This window comes from Zerene cesonia, chromosome 11 (genome assembly GCF_012273895.1).
Source record: "Zerene cesonia ecotype Mississippi chromosome 11, Zerene_cesonia_1.1, whole genome shotgun sequence".
NCBI classification, from domain to species: domain Eukaryota; kingdom Metazoa; phylum Arthropoda; class Insecta; order Lepidoptera; family Pieridae; genus Zerene; species Zerene cesonia.
In genome coordinates, this window is record NC_052112.1 from 4,642,460 (window position 1) to 4,659,031 (window position 16,572).

Below are 16,572 nucleotides of genomic sequence, written 5' to 3' on the forward strand. Positions count from 1 at the left end.
GTGTGTGTGTAATAGTATCTTTACTTTTAGTTAAAGCCATACATATGTCATCTATTTTAGCAACACAAATCTGACAAGAAAATCTTCATTTAAAAGATATGGTCAAAAAAAAATTCATTGTTTTTATTTTTTTACTACAGATCTTAATCAACGTAAAATTATTTTTTATGCACAAAAATTTTAAACGAAGTGAATATGACAACTTACCTAAATTATCTCCAATGTTATTAACTTTTGCATAAGCAGGCACAGCATTTGTCTTAGGCACAGCACTATTAGTAATTTGCTTCTTCTGCTTTTCTTTGATTTTCTTTTTTGCTTTCTTCTTATTATTTGATTCTTCAACCAACTTTCTCATTTTTTCTTGAAGAGCAAGTAATTCTTTTTCAAGTAATTTCACTTTATTATTTCTTTCTTCTTCCGAATCGTCAGATTCAGAATCTGATTCAGAGCCTGATTCGGAACTGGATGCAGAGCTACCCTTGTCCAAGTGAGGTACCCCTGCATGTATTGGTTCATCAGGGATCTTTGCATACCTATCAAAATGAAATTTTAGTTTATAAATAATAGTGCAGGGAAATAAACAGTGCATACACTGTTTATTTTGGTTTAATAGATTAGTTATGTTGATATCTATTATAAAAAAATGTTCAAAAAGTAATAATAAAATATATTAATTACAAGTTGATACACAACATTTACTTCATTGAATGATACTTATTGGTGTAAAAGATTACATCCCATAATAAGTTTAAATATAATAAAAAAACAGTAGAAATGTTACCTCATTTCAAATACATCTTGTAACTTTCGGGCCATTGCTACAACATCATGATCAGGGGGGTTATATTTATAACAATTTGTAAATATTAAACGAACATCTGCTGCAAATTCTGCTGCTGTTTTGTATGCCCTATTATCCATTTTATTCTTAACTGTGCCCAAATCCATAGGCTTTTTAATAATGTCAAAGTAATCATGAAGACCCAGTAACACTGCATCTACAGGTTTATAAAACGGCCAAGCGTAACCCTGTAATTGAATATGTAAAGAAGTGAATTACTCATAAAAAATGTAACAATAAAAAGTCAAACATAAATAAAAACTTGACTTACAGAATGCTTCTTGGAAAATAGTTCTTTTAAAATTTCATTACAACTCTTTAAGGCATCTGATAATTTTTCTTTGCTCTTTGCCAGCTGAGGAGTCAAACCAGTATGATGGGATGCACTTGCACCACCCACTCCTGGTGATAAACCTCCCATTTTAAATCCATCTTCACCAACTCTACCCGTCTAAAAAATAAAATAATTGATAAATTACAAATTCATCAAAGTAATAAAGAAGTGCAACGAGGAGTCAGTAATTCTTTTTTTTAGAATTAAAACCTTTTTTTGTCTTCCACTTTCTCGTCTTGTTGATATTTTAGCTGGTTTTGGCCCACCCTGCTGGTCAATTGTTGGTGTTGTGTACCCTCCTTCAAAGGAACTTCCCATAGGTGTTGTAGTGTCAGCTTTTCTTTTCACACCTTTTTTAACCTAATGCATTACAATATATTAGTAAAAGTTAAATAAATCATTTATTGTATATTGTACTTTTGCAATTACAGAAAAATGATTAAATATATACCTTTGCTGGTTGAGTTTGTGACAGTGCAACTGCTGGCATAGTTGACACCGGAGGTGGTGCAGCTTGGGTCACATGGAAGTTTGACGGTTGAGTGGCCACCTGTTAACATAGTGTATATTAAATACAATTTTAAATCTGACATTTAAATAAAATAGCATAGTCATGAGTAATTAACTACAATAGATTTTTTTACCATTTCTTTAAATAACTGTGAGACAAGGCAATTTCTAACCTGTTGAGGGAGTCCAACATGTGTAGCAGGGGGGGTTGCAGGCGCTGTAAGCGTTGGTGTCGTAGTAGTGTTGGTCGAACCGACAAAAGCTGGGAGCGGCGTTGAGGGGATCGCCTTAACCGGCGTACTTCGCGCTCCGACTGTCGGTGTTGACACACTACTGGCGGTCACGCCACCAGTAGAACCACCAGACCTCTTCTTTACAGTACCCTTACCACTGTTTGATGGCACCTCTATTTCCTTCTCCTCTTTATCCATTTGCGCTATCTACAATTATAACAAGAAATGTAGTACAACAAAGATTAAAATTTAAAAATTTAATGAAGCTCCATTTTAATTGTCTATTTTTTACTTACCCGATTTAGGAACAATTTTTCTAAAGTTTGCGCCATTACAACTACATCTTCACCAGGCTTATTATAAACATAGCAATTTGTGAACATTGTGTTAAAATCTTGAATACATTCCTGAGCAGAGTAGTAATAATTAGATTCCAACCTCTTTTTGATAGTTCCTAAATCCATAGGCTTTTTTATTATTTTATGGTAATCCTAGAAATAAAGAAAAATGGAAATAATGACTTTAAGCTTATGGTATTATAATTATTCTGCTGATTTGAAAAATTTTACTCACAGGAAGATTTAACTTTTTAGCATCTACAGGTTGATGAAAAGGCCATGCAAATTTATGCTTCCACACAGCCTTGATGACATTTTTTTGAAGGAACTGAAGCTGATTGGTGATCCGCCCTTGTCGACGCGGAGGCTCCTCCGAAGGCGTCCCATTAATGGGTTCAGCCGCTGGCTAAATTGTACATTATATTAAAATAATATAATAAAGTGTGCATTTAAGTTTACTGAAAATTATTTAAATTCATTTTCAAAATCCTTATCAGTTTAAAAATCTGTTAAAAAAATATGACCTAAGAAGGTATAAAAAAATATATCTTATTTTGTAAAACTACTTTTAAGATTACGGTGCTATAGTAGTAGGTAGATTACTTACGGTGCTAGTCGTGGCGAGTGGATCAACTGCCTGCTGCATTGTGCTAGAGTCAGCAATCTACCTGCCAGAGTTATGCAAAAACTATAGAATTTATTAAGTGAATATTCATTTGCATTTGAAATGCTCGAAACTCACCTCAATTGTAACAAGAGGCTCATCCAATTTCTGGCTAAGAGGCATCAGCTATACCCTCTCTTAACATTAAACCTTTCTATCATAATAATAAGTGGTGCTTTTGCACCTAACTGTTTCTTATTTTATACATTTAACAGAACTTTCACCTAGAATTATAAATGAAGCATTTAATCAAATTTACTATTGGTATTAGAAAAATTTATGAATTTTTATTAAATATAATATAAATAATGAATAAATCATCTTTACACTAAATAAATTATAAAAACTTATATAATAAATAAAATTATAATAAACAAATACCTGACAGGTAAGGATCAGATTTAGATTGGCAGTCCCTTATCAACTATGTTGTGAGCCAGGTTCTGTAAAGATGGAAATGCATATAAATAATAATATTTCACAAGATATATTAATAAAGTTTTTATTAATTATCCCATACAAGTATAGTATAAGTATGTCCCATCATGTAATTTTGTATTTTTCCACAAGATTTTATTATTTATTAAGAATCTTGAGAAAAAATTTTTGGGCTTACTAGTTATATTAAAAACTATTGGGTATATTTGCAACATACTTAATAAGAAATATAATAGTTTGTTCTATATTAATAACTTTATAATTGTGAAAGCTAACTTTAAATTTAAATGTATGGCATTTAAGTCTTATTCAGTTGTTCACAATATAAATTCAAAATAAGAGTGTGAGACCAGGCAAGCAATTTATTTGCACACATGAATAACATCACCACTACTTGAAATGGTGAAGGAAACAGTGAGGAAACCGGCATGTCCAAGAAACAAAAGTTCAATGACATGTGACATCTGCCAACCTGCACTTGGCCAGTGTGGTAGATTATGGCCTAAACCCTCACAGGAGGCCTGTGTCCCAGCAGTGGGAACATATATGGGATGATGATGATGATGAACTGCAAGCTCCCAAATTTAAATAAATTTGAGAAAAAAGAAAGGACACCATATAGCATTGATACTTCTATACTTATAATAAAAAAGTTGAGAAGCTTGTTTATTTGTATGTGCTTATCTCAGAAACTGCCAGACCTGTGTCAAAAATTCTTGAACCACTGGACATGCACATATCTCTAAGTGTTACAGACTACATATGTATAGGTTAAGTCCGGGCATACTTCTAATATAATATACAAATCTATATTGTGAAATATAAAGATTAATTGTTAAAAAAATAAGTTTCAGAGATTTTCATTGAAAATTGGTTAGCAATATTTTGAATACAATATAATAATCATATAAAATGAAGTATTTGTTTGTTATGTTAAAATGTGATCTGCACAATAATTTGTATTCTTTAAAATTGTTAACAAATGCCAAAAAATACATTCTTATATTTTCTTAAAAAAAACAGGCTTGGTATTAAATAACATTCATTTAACTGATGTATTAAAAATAATAAATTCACATATGGGTATGGAATATTGTATACTGAAAAAAATTTTGAATATTAATCATATTTAGATATTTATAGAAGACTAATATATGATAAAAATGAAATGACTTAGTTTATAAACACTCATTTCAAAGGATAAAGTGTGAAGAAAATTGATCGATGTTGTTGATCCGGCTCTAATATCTGTATAATATTATTTACTAAATAGGTACTATGAGACTTATTTTTTTTTGTTTGCTGGTTCAATGACATCAATATATTTCAGATATGATTTGAGTAGTCAAAACAAACAGCAAATATTAAGGTCTGGTGACCTACATCTATCCAACGAATTTACCTTGAAAATTTGGCGCCGAAGCGTATGTAACATGCGTTTCAAGCTTCTAGAACATTCTTTGATATGATCCTACTACTAATCCATTATTTCAGGATGTATGGGAATGTTGTAAGAATAAAAGTTACGATTAAAGGTTAAAAAATATTGTATTTCCATTATCTTTAACGAAAACATACAAACAATAGTGAAAATACGAGTAAAATAAGGGAGAACGTACATTATTTTACCGACTTAGAAGTTATGTTATACATAAACATATAATGGTGGATAACAAAATAAGTGACTAAAAATAAACAATAGATATACTTTCAATAACTTAAAGCGTATAAATGTTCAATTAATTGTGCAAAAGAATTCCTAGCAGTTACCTAAAAGAGGCCACGAACAATATCTGGAAAATTGCTGAATATTTGTAACATGCACAATGTACTTTTATACTGAAGTTAAGTCCTGACAAAATACTACACAAATAGCAAAAATATTCAGTGATTTACGTCCTAAAAAAGCTTAAAATTAAGAAAAAAGACTTACGAAGGTATATTAATGCCAATATGGCGGATGAACTAAAAATACGATGTTGGAGTTACTCCTGCAATAGCTTTTCCTATAGTTTGCCCAATTTTACGAAACACTTCACTTATAATGAAGTCCATAGTCCTTAAACATAGTTATAATTTCATTGTATGAGACCAACAATAAACACAGTCCTTTTATTAAAACCGTGAATAGCACAACACGAACTCGCTAAAGAACAACCGAGCTTCAGACATGGCCGCCAAGCGCGAAGCAAGTGATGAGCGTCTATATTCATGTCTAAAATTCAATGATCACTTTTTATTTCTGTAAATATAAATATTACGATAATTTTACTAAAAAATGAATATGGAACATATTTTTTTAGTTTTTTGGTGCTGATGACATCGCATTGCATAGAAAAAGTACGATTCATTAGAACATACTTCAGAAATTCAATTTCCTTTCTATCATAGGCCATTGCCATCAGAATAGGTTGGCGCAATGCACATTGCTGCCAACTTTTAATGTTACCATACTTCATATAAGTTTCTTTTTCTTTATTATTATACTAAACAAACGTAAAAACTGTTTACAAATAGGTAAGCAATTTTTTTTTTCATAATGAAAATTACACCCTGCTATTGTCGTGTCGTAAATGGTAATATAAATAAACCTTCTAAATTAAATGGTTGAATTCAATTACATTTTGCAACATTACAGTAACAAAACTTTAAAATAGGGTTAATTTAGCATGAAATGCAAAAATGAACTTGATAGCTACCTGGGCTTTTTTGTAAGTTACTTAGTTAAGAAATCTATATATTGTTCAATGAGAAGCGATGGTGTTTATAAAAAAAGTTACGTGTATAATAAAAAATAAAAAATTTACTACAGTGCGTTCCAACCAATAATAGTATCGTTGCTGTGCCATTTTTTGAGATCATAGGAGTTAATTCAAAACGAAAAAGGTACCTCCCTAGGTAAGAAATAATATTCGAAAATATCATTAACATTTATATTCTTAATTTTTAGTTGAATAGCATTCAAATGCTTTATAAATGACTAATTAAAAAAATAGAACAAATTTGATCCCGAGACGGGATTCGAACTCATGTTCGTTTACAACACCTTGCCTCTCTGTAACCCTTAATTTCGCTTCAGCTATCGAATTTCTTCTCTCTTTCGGGTATGTGCCTAAGGGACACCCCACGCCATCTTTTGAAATGATTAACAACCAGCTCCAGCAACGTTCCATTTCCATTTCAATGATTACGTGGGTGGCCGGTCGGTTAGACGTTGCCGGCTCTTCTCTGTAGAAACTGCTTTCCGAACCAGTCATAAATGTTAAAACTGTTTTATGATGATTTGAAAGTGCTACTATAAGAAGTCTAATTGAATTAATAAATGTTTAAGTTTGAGTTGCTACGGTTTGACAAAATGACGCGGGTTCAAACTCTGCATCGTGATCAAATTTTGTCGATTCTTAAAAAAAATTCATTCCTACTCTAAGTCTGGATGGCATATAATTTTTTTTATTTATATAATAGTTTTGCAGTCCTTCTACACTCTCCAGAAGGCAAGTTGAGGAGACGCCAATGCAAAAGTCTGGGTAACGCCCTCACTTCCTCTCATCGTCCCGTGTAAGGTAGTGCTTATTGTCGTGAAGCAAAATAATAACTATTTTTGTAAGAGTTTTATAGAATAATAACAAATGATATCAACATTTACATTTAGAATCCAAATATCTGCATCACCATAATCTGCTATTAATTGACTTTTTTCATTTATGTGATATAGTCTATTTGTCTATTTGTGTATATATTTGTGATAATGTTACTAGGTTAAGTCTCAATTTGTAATTAATCCAGGGCAATTAAAGCATTATTATATAAATAGTCACAAAACATAATTTTAAGGCATAAGAAGTAGCAAATGATCGCAGAAATCGAGAATATGGAAGGGTAACCCTCGTGTAGCCTTCACTTGTCAACGCCAGAGCGATGTCAACAAGGCGCTTTCGCGAGAGTGTAAATACACCATTGCAGCTTATAGGATAGCTAGCTAATTAGTACTGACAGGAACACATCAGTTTAAAAATATTTGATGGTGTTCTTTGGAAATGATAAATTTCATTATTGTTTATATTCGTTTTTATTATTATGTAATTTCTGGAATTCTATAGGCATATGGATAATTGATAAACAATTAATGTAATACTAATTGCATAAATCTCTTTTGACGTAACACGCTCGATTCTTTATCTATGCTTATTCGTGTTCAATTGACAGGTGTATCTTTATAGAATTCTGTAAAAAATAATCTTAATAGTTGAAAGATTTTGATTCGTTTTATAATCGGTTTATTTGCAGATTTTCGTTTTGTTTATTACGTTAAAGATTACTATTTGACCTCCATGACTGGTGTTGTTCGATAGTGAATTTTTCATGTTGATGTTTGATTGCAATTAGAAAAGCAATATTGTGTAAGTAGCCAATTGACAATTTGTGTTATAGTACATTATGTAAAGATACTTGCAGTTATCCGTTCACTCCGCTCTCATACAGGTTAAAATTTATAGAACTGACAATCACTTATTCAGAAAAATATAGAAATTATGTGATCTAGTTTCAAAGTGAAAGTAATTTGTTCCAATACTTTGAAGGTAAAAGTTTTACTGCGTTGATGATAGAAGGTATTCTGGCTAGGAATTAAAAACTTATTGAAATACCAATTTTATTTACTTTATACTACTACAAGTTTAAGTTAAGTTAAACTTAAATAATTTTGAATAAATTTGGACATAATATGTATTTGATGTTTAGGTAATTATTTTAATTGCATGTGTTAAGTATAAATATTTTGGATATGAGCATATTACCTTCTTGTGTTATGTAAACTTATAAAGTTTTTAAACTGTAATTTTGTTTTGGAAACAGAGCACAGTACCTTTTGAATAATGGTGGCAGCATGTAATACTTTTTTTCATTTTGTCTTAAATATTTGTTTAATAGTGAATTAAAAAACTATGGACCCACACCATATGCATCATTTTAATCATGGAAGTCATGTACCTGAAGGAATGGAGAATATTGAACATCCAGCTGTTCATATGAATGGGACTCATTTCATTGAAGATATCAATGAGAATGTAAGAATATAATTTTATCACTACCACATTATATATTAGGAAATAATTCACATTTTCTAACTCACCTATGCTTTGCATGAAATTGAATAAAAAAATTATTGTATTTGTTAATAATTTCTATGTGTGTAATTGTGAAGTTAGATATTGCTATTGCTTTGGGATCTTAAACTTCGAGATATTATCATATTGAAAAAAGAAAAGTAAACAACATCATTTCACATGATATAATTGTTATATTTTTTATAGAAAATATTTAATACAAGTGACAATTTTAATATGATGAATGTTGATCATGAGGCAAGGACCCATGAGCATCATGGAGAACATGCTCATCATGACATGGGACACAGCATGACAGTAAGTCAAATCTCATAATAGTCTGTATTTTAAAAATGTAACATACTTCCCTAATTGACAACATCATATAGTCAGTACAGGTACCTATTATAATGTTTTTATAGTTTGAAAATAATTACAGTTTCATGGAGGATACTTGGAAACGATTCTATTTTCATGGTGGAAAGTTACAGATGCTGGGGAATTCATTGGTTCATTTTTAGCAATATTCCTTGTTGCATTGTTATATGAGGGGTAAGTGATCAATTAATTATCAATTATTTTAAAGGTTTATTTTAAAATGTTACAAAAATAATAAGAATATATATATAGTCTTTAAAATACAAATTACATGAAATGTTATCTTAGAAATAACGATAAAGGAACAATGAATGTTACTTGTTGGGTCTACCTATAATGTACCTTGCTTTCATTACATGCATAAGTTAAAGAGGTGCTTACATTTTTGTAGGCTTAAGTACTATAGAAAACATTTATTATGGAAGACATACACAGGACTCCAATATTGTGCAGTATCACCTCCAGATAAGGGTGTATCAAATATATGTGCTCCAGATGACCCCCAAGTCATTCAGTAAGTTTAATTTATAACTCACAAATAAGTATTGACAAAAGCAAAGAATAAAATACACCTAATTCAGTATTATAATGTTATGTACTATTATTGATAATAATTATTTTTACAGACCAGTTCCTCATGTACTTGACAGGAATATGTAAGTTTGATCAACCTTGTTACAATTTTTTTCATTCTAATGTATGTGTTTGTGATGATTTGAAATTGTTTTAGACCAACAATGATGAGTACTGCACATGCTTGGCAAACAGTGTTACATGGTGTTCAAGTATTTGTGAGCTATATGTTAATGCTTGTGTTTATGACATACAATACATGGCTGTGTGCTGCTGTGGTACTGGGATCTGCGACTGGTTATTTTTTCTTTGGCTGGCGTGAGTCAGTTGTAGTGGACTTTACAGAACACTGTCACTGACATAATATTGTTAGGGACACCATCCTAGTATTACTATTGTTAATTTTTTTATAGCCTCGCCACAAAAACTCAAAATGTTATGTATATCATGTTATATTAAGACAACCTTTTTGGGTTATATATTTATACCAGTTACTATACAGTTAAAGGTTTAGGTAATTAGAATAAATATAAATGCTTTGGAGATTTATTTGTTTATTTATTTACCTTTGGTGTTTTAACTTAATATCAGTATTGGACTAGCTTAAATGCCTTTAAAACATAAAGGTTTAGACATAAATAAAAGTTCAATATTAAGTACATCATTTATCCATCCAGAGTCTTTGGCATTTTTATTTTATCTAAATGTCTATGACTTCTATGTTTCTTTAAATTAGAACTACTATTACATCTATATTCACAATATTGACAATAAAATGGTTTCTCATTAGAATGAAGGCGCTTATGTACATTGAGAGAATTAGAAAATTTTGTACTAAATGTACATTGATCACATAAATATAATTTTTGTTGTGAATGTGTTCGTTTGTGTTTTGTCAAATTAGATGATACTTTGGTTGAATATGAACAGTCAGCACATGAATATAATAGCACATCTTTATCAATTTGACAATTTTTTTTTATAGACCTGGAATGTAATAAAACATTTATTATTATGAGTGCTTAAAATTTTAATAATCAATGAATTATAAAAAATAATCGAAATACCCTTGTTTATGAGTTTCTATAGAATTTTCTTGGATAATATTATGTTTGGACTTCGTATTGTTTATCACTTGATGTTCTACTATAAGCATTTGTGAAATTATAGACTTGGGTTGCTCACTAAATTTAATGCTTTTACTGGTTGCTGGTCTTCCAGCACAATTAGTCTTAGCGTTAAAAACCCCATTGAACTTATTTAACGACGTATGTGTCTCTAGTGGATTTTCTTCTTCCAGAACTTCCATTGTCTAGTGTAATATATATTTTCCTATTTTTTTTTAAGTTTTTGACATAACTTGTTAGGGTTTTGTTAAACCCTAAATCATGGTGTTTTGAGGAATATATACAAAAAACTCCCGTCTATCTGAGACTATAATATAGCGAGTTTAGCGATATTTACATTTGACAATCACTTGACAACTGTGAATTGTTATTACCATGCGATTTCTGTTTAGTCTACATAACTAGTTACGAGTTTTGAATCTATGATCTACACATAGGACTGCTACAATAATAGACCTATAAATTAAGTTCATTTTCATTTGAAAAATCCTTCAATGAGGATTGAGAGGAGAAATTTGTGAAGTAAGTAAGTTGCTTGTCATTCCTCATCGACAACGTTGGTCCAACAAATGAATATTGATGTTCACCATCTTGCCGGAGCCTGTCTTGTGCTGTATACTATTATGTTATCTGTGCTTGTACCTATGGATGGATGGATAACAAAGTAACAAAAAAAAGGATTGTCATTCCCAATATTGACATTGAATTTGACAGTTTGACGATGGTACTTGGATTCACAAGACAGATTACTTTGGTATATTATATGAAATATGATATTAAATGCTTGAATTGGACGTAGTATATTACTTACTTTGTGGTATTAGTTGTAACTAGCTCTTAATCAGTGGGTATTTGGTAGTTGGTACTTTATTTAAAGGTGTACATACATGTTTTAATTTAGAATTAATAAAATGAAATTATTACATACAAATATGATACTACGCTTTCCATTTTGCGTACGAAACTGTAGCAATACATCTCAAGCAGCGTTTATAAAAGAGTTGGAAGGAAATTATATTCCCCACACAAATTTCCAAAGAACTTTGCTCAGTGTGGGTAGCGCAGTGGTTGCTCTTTTAAATCCTCATAGAGGTGATATGATAGCCTGTTTGGGAGAAGTCACTGGCAGCCAGGCTATCAGATATATGCGTCAAAAAATGCTGGAAACAAATGAAGGTGCAGAAATACTGCAAGAAATGCCTCGAATCAACTCTAAAACAGTGTGCTTTGAAACTCTATCACATCTGCCTGAAAATACTTTAGGACGTGTGTATGCAGACTTTATGCAAAATAACAATATCACTGCAGATTCGAGATTGCCAGTTCAATTTATTGATGATCCAGAATTGGCATATGTTATTCAACGGTACAGAGAAGTTCATGATTTAGTGCATGCTACATTGTATATGAAAACAAGTATGTTAGGGGAAGTATGTTGAAGTTATTTAATACAATAATTAATCTGAATTATTGTAAATATTAATTGTAGATGAAATAATAACTTCTGATGCAAACTTATGTTTCCCTCCCATATTAACTTTTAGGTTACTGTCAAGTGGGTTGAAGGTATTCAAACAAAGTTACCAATGTGTATTGGTGGAGGAATATGGGGAGCAGCCCGCTTAAAACCTAAACATAGGAATTTATATTTAAAATATTATCTACCTTGGGCTATCCATACAGGAAATAATGCGAAGTTTATGCAAGGTAACTAGGAAATTGTGATCTATCTGAATACTGATATGTTTTTAATTATTTAATGTACATTATTTTTTCATAGGCATTTACTATGAAAAGAGATGGGAACAAGATATTAATGACTTTCACAAAGAAATGAACATCACAAAATTGAAAGACTACTGATGTTTTGCAAGTTTTGCAGGTACAAAAGTATGAAGTGCATTAGTGTTATTTGTTATTTTTAAAAATATATTAGCAAAATAAAAGACTATTTAAAGCTCAGTATTTCTTATTTTCTAAATAATTGCATCATAATAACATCTCTGAACTGCGGCCATTGGGATTATGTAATGGTGTAACACAACCATTAACTTCAACAACCCATTCATACCAAACTCTCCTTGAGTCAACACACCTCCAAAAGGTTGCCTTAATTTTTTCTCCCTTTTGAACTCTCAAAGGTGTCTGCAAAAAAACATAAAATAAACTTTTATCTTCAAATCTGGCAGTATTTCATAAGAGTAAAATATGAAAAAATGAATTTGTGTATAAATAATCTAAATTATTATTACCCGTATTGGTATAAAGACTGGAAACCATGAAATCATTCCAGGGCTATGAGTAGAGGGCACAATACTGATCATTTCATTTCCATAGAGTAAACAATCAAAGTATCCACCAAATCCATGCATTACATTATCTTGTGTAGCCTGCCATGTGAGAGTTATTTGTCGTCTATTATCTGTTAATGGCAGTCCCCTATAGTCTACTAACATTTGGTCTTCATTATCTTTAATGCCTTCTGCTGGATGAGTGAATGTGAATACTTTCTAAAAATTACAAAAAATTGTTAGTTAGATACTCATTATAGAAACAAAATATATAAACATTATATGCTTTCACCAAACCATACCTTTGTGTCACCAATATCATTTTTATTTTGCATGTATACTACCCACAATGTTTCTAAATTCTTATCAATTTTTTGTGGATCTCCAGAGCATGCTATTTTTGCTGCAGCCCATAAACGTGCTGATGAAATTGGTGCAACATAGGAAGTGTATTCACATGGTATTGAGATTCCATCTGGTTTCAATAGACTTGCTGCACCATCCAAGCACTCGGGAGATAGTTCATTGTCAGCCCAGGAACCTGCAATTTTAAGTAAAATATTGAACATTCCCATCATCAATTAACTGTTCTTTATACTTCATAAAAGTTTAAAATAATAATTACCTAAAAGTTCTGAAACAATTATATCAGCTTTTGGTGATAAATTCAAATATCTCATGTCACCAGGTATGACTGTTACGTCACGGTTGTGCCATATCTCCCGCACTTGCGCTGCTAAAACAACAACTGCACAAGGGTTTTTTTCCACAGCTATAACCTGTAACGAAATATTAGTTGGAGACAATATTAATATGAATTTTGTAATAAAAGCAACATATTAGAATAATTATTACTTTCCAATAATATCTTACCTTTACTCTTGTATTAGTAATGTCAGCAGCATTTAATGTTGCTCTCACAAGCGGACCACGACCTGCACCTAATACCATAACAGTTATGGGTGTATCTTTTATTGTTTCCCCATCAATGTCTGGAGCATCACCTTGACCACTTTCACATACATCCTTACTTTCAATTTTACTTTGTGTAGACTGAAAAGTAAAAGCAATTAATATTTTTACTCTTCAATTGCAAACACATTTTTTCTTTATGTCATAATCGGCAATGGAGCTGGTGGGTCATGTGATGGTAAGCACTACCACCGCCCATGAACATTTGGAGAGAGGATTTGTTAATTTTAAAAATTTAATATTGTTTCAGTAACATAAAAAAGTCCATTAATTGTGTGATAATAAACAAATTAACAACCAGAACATAGAAATTAAGAAATGAGTTTGTGAGATATTTTTTGGTCAATCAGCATTAATGGTCTTTGAGCATAACATTTGTAATACATAATTAATAAAAAATATGCATCTCACTTCTTTCCTTTTTTGGATATCTGTTAGAGCTTGTACTATCGCCTTCTGATACTGATCATATTTTATTGGATCTTTTTCAAAAACATTATATGTGTGAGTGTCCAAATTATCTGCTAAGGGTTGTAAAGGTGTTTGAAGATAATCTTCCCATCTATAACATAATAAAATATTTGCCATAATGATATTAAAATTTTTTTGATAGAATATACTTTTACACTTTAAATAATCAACTTTTTACTAAACATGTAAAAAGTGGATCAATTATATACTGTAAATGTATCAATAAAAATTTTTGCCTGTCTGTCTGTTTATTTCTTCCAACAAGACCGGAAAAGAATAAGGAATGACTTAGGCTACTTTTCAACCGACTTCAAAAAAAGAGTCAATTCAACAGTTTTTTTTGTGTTTGTTACCTGCAACTGGGTAGACCAATTCATATAATTCATTTTTTTATTTAAAGCTGATGGCACTCAGATGGTTCCGTTTAAAGTTCTGACAATTTAAAGGTGATAAACAATTTTTTTTTACAAATAATTATAATTCTAATATTCTCACTGGAATTTTAGGATTTAAAAGAAAACTGTGTGTGTGAAGCTGAGGATGCTGTTAATAGTTAGGTTTAAAAGTTAAAGATAATAAAAAAAATGTGAGTTATCTTACCCCCTTGCATAACATAACATAGGATCATCAGCTACATTGGACCGCCTTTGCCAAAGCCTATACATATATTGTAAGTAGTGTTCTATATGAGATCTTTTAGCACCTTTCACAATAACTTGGGCATCTCTTTCAACCATACTTATAACAAATTGTTGGTGAGCTCTCGACAGAACTGGATATCTAAAAAATCATTGATATACTTATAACAAGTTGTATTTGAGCTCTCAAAAACTCTGAATATCTTAAAAAATCACTATTAGGCTTGCTGGGCTCTAAACTACTGAACAAAAATAAATACAAGTACCCCTTTTTGTTATTTTGAAATATGTGTGTTGGTAAAACTAGAGCTTTTACTGGCTCTCCAAGCCATCTCTTAACTACATCTTGAGATGGTAAGTCAGCTGACACCTCCAACACAACACCTACACGTTTATCCCAGTTCATGTTCTCATGAAACTTTGACCAACAATACCATGTTTTATTGTAAGGTTTGTCTTGGTCATAATCTTCATATTCATCACTGTTTCTTAAAGTTCTTGTGCATAGCATGGGTACGCAAGCCCAAATCAGTGTAGGATGATGACTGAAAACAAAAAACGATGAATGATAATGTGATCATATTAGGAACTTTAAACATCAATTGTTTATTAAGGTTGATTTTTCTAAAGCAATTTAATTTGAAATGGTTATCTCTTATGAAAAAATAAGTATTTAAAAACCTTGTCTCTTGATAGGTTTGTAGAATCCTTGCTAAGTTTACATTATTTTTAGAATTGAGGGAAATCATAATAGCAGGGACACCTAAACCTCGACAGTACAATAGTTCTTCATTTAAACAGTCTTCATGACGTTGCTGAACAAGGGCCGATTGCGAATCGACATTGAGATATGGTGATACTCTTGCAACGATTCTGTTTGTCCAATCTTGAGGTGATAGTATCATATCCGATCTAGTAAAACCCCCTGCTGCAGTCCTATTTCCTTGGAATGACCGGCGAAAACGGGGGTGAATAATTGGCGTAACAATAAAAGAATAATTTGCGTGCAGTGCTTCCGTTACGCATTCTTGTATATCTGGAGTAAGGGAATACTCTAAGCCGCAAGATATCTCCTGTTGAGTCATAATTAAATTTAAAAAACAAAATTACAAAGAGATAAGGTTATAGAGTAGTGTTTACTCGTATTTAGAGGTGTAACATGGTTTAAATTTATACGATGCACTTTTGACACTTGAATGACACTGACAGATGAAGGGGAGTCGGCACACATGACAATCCATTCGTAGATAATTTCTGAATCAGTTAGTTCCAAACGTAGACAAAGAATCATTACTCTTAAATACTATGTCTACTGTCCTAAACCGTTATACTACCGGTATATGAATGTATAATCTATGCATTATACCGTCTTTTTTCTGGTTTTACCGACTTTGTGGTTCGCCTGATAGTCATTGGCGCCCATGAACATTCGCAGAGGTTGTGCCTCTCTAATTTGCTGCCCACTTTTAGGGGGGAAAGGGAAAGGAAAGGATTGATAATTGGAAATAAGGAATGGACTGGGCTGGATGAGGAAAAGGAAACGGGCTTCCGGCTCCTCCACTCAGCGTACGAAACACAGTGGCATGCCACTATTCCACGCCGGTTTTCCGTAGGGGTGTGGTACTTCTCCAGTGCGAGCTGGCTTAATTCGTATCG

The 16,572-nt window shown here is 31.6% G+C and overlaps 5 protein-coding genes across 9 annotated transcripts in view; 2 read left to right on the forward strand and 3 right to left on the reverse strand.

Annotated features, from left to right (window-relative positions):
- The window catches only part of LOC119830406 (bromodomain-containing protein 3-like), a 14,790-nt gene extending 9,019 nt beyond the window's left edge, over positions 1 to 5,771 (reverse strand). For 2 of the 4 annotated variants that reach the window (XM_038353418.1, XM_038353417.1), the window contains exons 1-12: positions 5,295 to 5,771; positions 3,305 to 3,366; positions 3,002 to 3,147; positions 2,867 to 2,923; positions 2,495 to 2,665; positions 2,218 to 2,412; positions 1,862 to 2,128; positions 1,630 to 1,728; positions 1,389 to 1,538; positions 1,116 to 1,295; positions 785 to 1,032; positions 208 to 536 (exon numbers count right to left, since the gene is read on the reverse strand). In XM_038353418.1, the coding sequence (XP_038209346.1) occupies positions 208 to 536; positions 785 to 1,032; positions 1,116 to 1,295; positions 1,389 to 1,538; positions 1,630 to 1,728; positions 1,862 to 2,128; positions 2,218 to 2,412; positions 2,495 to 2,665; positions 2,867 to 2,923; positions 3,002 to 3,046 (1,741 nt within the window). In that variant the 5' untranslated portion in view covers positions 3,047 to 3,147; positions 3,305 to 3,366; positions 5,295 to 5,771. Of the gene's footprint in view, positions 1 to 207; positions 537 to 784; positions 1,033 to 1,115; positions 1,296 to 1,388; positions 1,539 to 1,629; positions 1,729 to 1,861; positions 2,129 to 2,217; positions 2,413 to 2,494; positions 2,666 to 2,866; positions 2,928 to 3,001; positions 3,148 to 3,304; positions 3,367 to 5,294 lie in introns of all 4 variants that reach the window. The other 2 variants (XM_038353420.1, XM_038353421.1) reach the window with 2 other exon arrangements.
- Positions 5,772 to 7,547: 1,776 nt separating this feature from the next.
- On the forward strand, positions 7,548 to 9,962 carry LOC119830313 (high affinity copper uptake protein 1-like). Of its 2 annotated transcripts, none has more exons than XM_038353278.1 (7): positions 7,548 to 7,761; positions 8,291 to 8,427; positions 8,674 to 8,784; positions 8,906 to 9,018; positions 9,236 to 9,358; positions 9,471 to 9,500; positions 9,575 to 9,962. In XM_038353278.1, the coding sequence occupies exons 2-7, from the start codon at positions 8,305 to 8,307 to the stop codon at positions 9,774 to 9,776; spliced, it is 702 nt and encodes a 233-aa protein (XP_038209206.1). In that variant the 5' UTR covers positions 7,548 to 7,761; positions 8,291 to 8,304; the 3' UTR covers positions 9,777 to 9,962. The 2 variants fall into 2 exon arrangements, with proteins under 2 accessions (XP_038209206.1, XP_038209207.1); XM_038353279.1 differs by lacking the exon at positions 7,548 to 7,761 and adding an exon at positions 7,825 to 7,941.
- Positions 9,963 to 10,067: 105 nt separating this feature from the next.
- On the reverse strand, positions 10,068 to 10,899 carry LOC119830314 (zinc finger protein 679-like). The gene is made up of 2 exons (XM_038353281.1): positions 10,485 to 10,899; positions 10,068 to 10,404 (listed from the first exon to the last, which is right to left on the reverse strand). Exons 1-2 carry the CDS (start codon positions 10,724 to 10,726, stop codon positions 10,083 to 10,085), a joined length of 564 nt encoding a protein of 187 aa, XP_038209209.1. The 5' UTR covers positions 10,727 to 10,899; the 3' UTR covers positions 10,068 to 10,082.
- A 350-nt stretch (positions 10,900 to 11,249) lies between these two features.
- LOC119830096 (ubiquinone biosynthesis protein COQ4 homolog, mitochondrial-like) lies at positions 11,250 to 12,506 on the forward strand. The gene is made up of 3 exons (XM_038352953.1): positions 11,250 to 11,974; positions 12,089 to 12,251; positions 12,325 to 12,506. The coding sequence occupies exons 1-3, from the start codon at positions 11,456 to 11,458 to the stop codon at positions 12,405 to 12,407; spliced, it is 765 nt and encodes a 254-aa protein (XP_038208881.1). The 5' UTR covers positions 11,250 to 11,455; the 3' UTR covers positions 12,408 to 12,506.
- On the reverse strand, positions 12,502 to 16,107 carry LOC119830095 (protein arginine N-methyltransferase 5-like). Its single transcript, XM_038352952.1, has 9 exons — positions 15,598 to 16,107; positions 15,183 to 15,461; positions 14,879 to 15,058; positions 14,219 to 14,369; positions 13,709 to 13,888; positions 13,461 to 13,614; positions 13,138 to 13,376; positions 12,797 to 13,054; positions 12,502 to 12,689 (listed from the first exon to the last, which is right to left on the reverse strand). Exons 1-9 carry the CDS (start codon positions 15,999 to 16,001, stop codon positions 12,534 to 12,536), a joined length of 2,001 nt encoding a protein of 666 aa, XP_038208880.1. The 5' UTR covers positions 16,002 to 16,107; the 3' UTR covers positions 12,502 to 12,533.
- Between the last annotated feature and the right edge of the window lie 465 nt (positions 16,108 to 16,572).

Excerpts from the sequence above, each read along its gene's own strand:
- LOC119830313 (XM_038353278.1), top strand. The coding sequence starts at position 8,305 with ATGGACCCACACCATATGCATCATTTTAATCATGGAAGTCATGTACCT. Across the intron at positions 8,428-8,673 it reads TTGAAGATATCAATGAGAAT|AAAATATTTAATACAAGTGA; the intron begins GTAAGAATATAA and ends TATTTTTTATAG. Across the intron at positions 9,359-9,470 it reads GATGACCCCCAAGTCATTCA|ACCAGTTCCTCATGTACTTG; the intron begins GTAAGTTTAATT and ends TTATTTTTACAG.
- LOC119830314 (XM_038353281.1), bottom strand. The coding sequence starts at position 10,726 with ATGGAAGTTCTGGAAGAAGAAAATCCACTAGAGACACATACGTCGTTA. Across the intron at positions 10,405-10,484 it reads ATAGAAACTCATAAACAAGG|GTCTATAAAAAAAAATTGTC; the intron begins GTATTTCGATTA and ends ATTACATTCCAG.
- LOC119830096 (XM_038352953.1), top strand. The coding sequence starts at position 11,456 with ATGAAATTATTACATACAAATATGATACTACGCTTTCCATTTTGCGTA. Across the intron at positions 11,975-12,088 it reads AAACAAGTATGTTAGGGGAA|GTTACTGTCAAGTGGGTTGA; the intron begins GTATGTTGAAGT and ends ATTAACTTTTAG. Across the intron at positions 12,252-12,324 it reads TAATGCGAAGTTTATGCAAG|GCATTTACTATGAAAAGAGA; the intron begins GTAACTAGGAAA and ends ATTTTTTCATAG.
- LOC119830095 (XM_038352952.1), bottom strand. The coding sequence starts at position 16,001 with ATGACTCAACAGGAGATATCTTGCGGCTTAGAGTATTCCCTTACTCCA. Across the intron at positions 14,370-14,878 it reads ATGTTATGTTATGCAAGGGG|ATGGGAAGATTATCTTCAAA; the intron begins GTAAGATAACTC and ends ATTATGTTATAG. Across the intron at positions 13,377-13,460 it reads AATTGTTTCAGAACTTTTAG|GTTCCTGGGCTGACAATGAA; the intron begins GTAATTATTATT and ends TTAAAATTGCAG.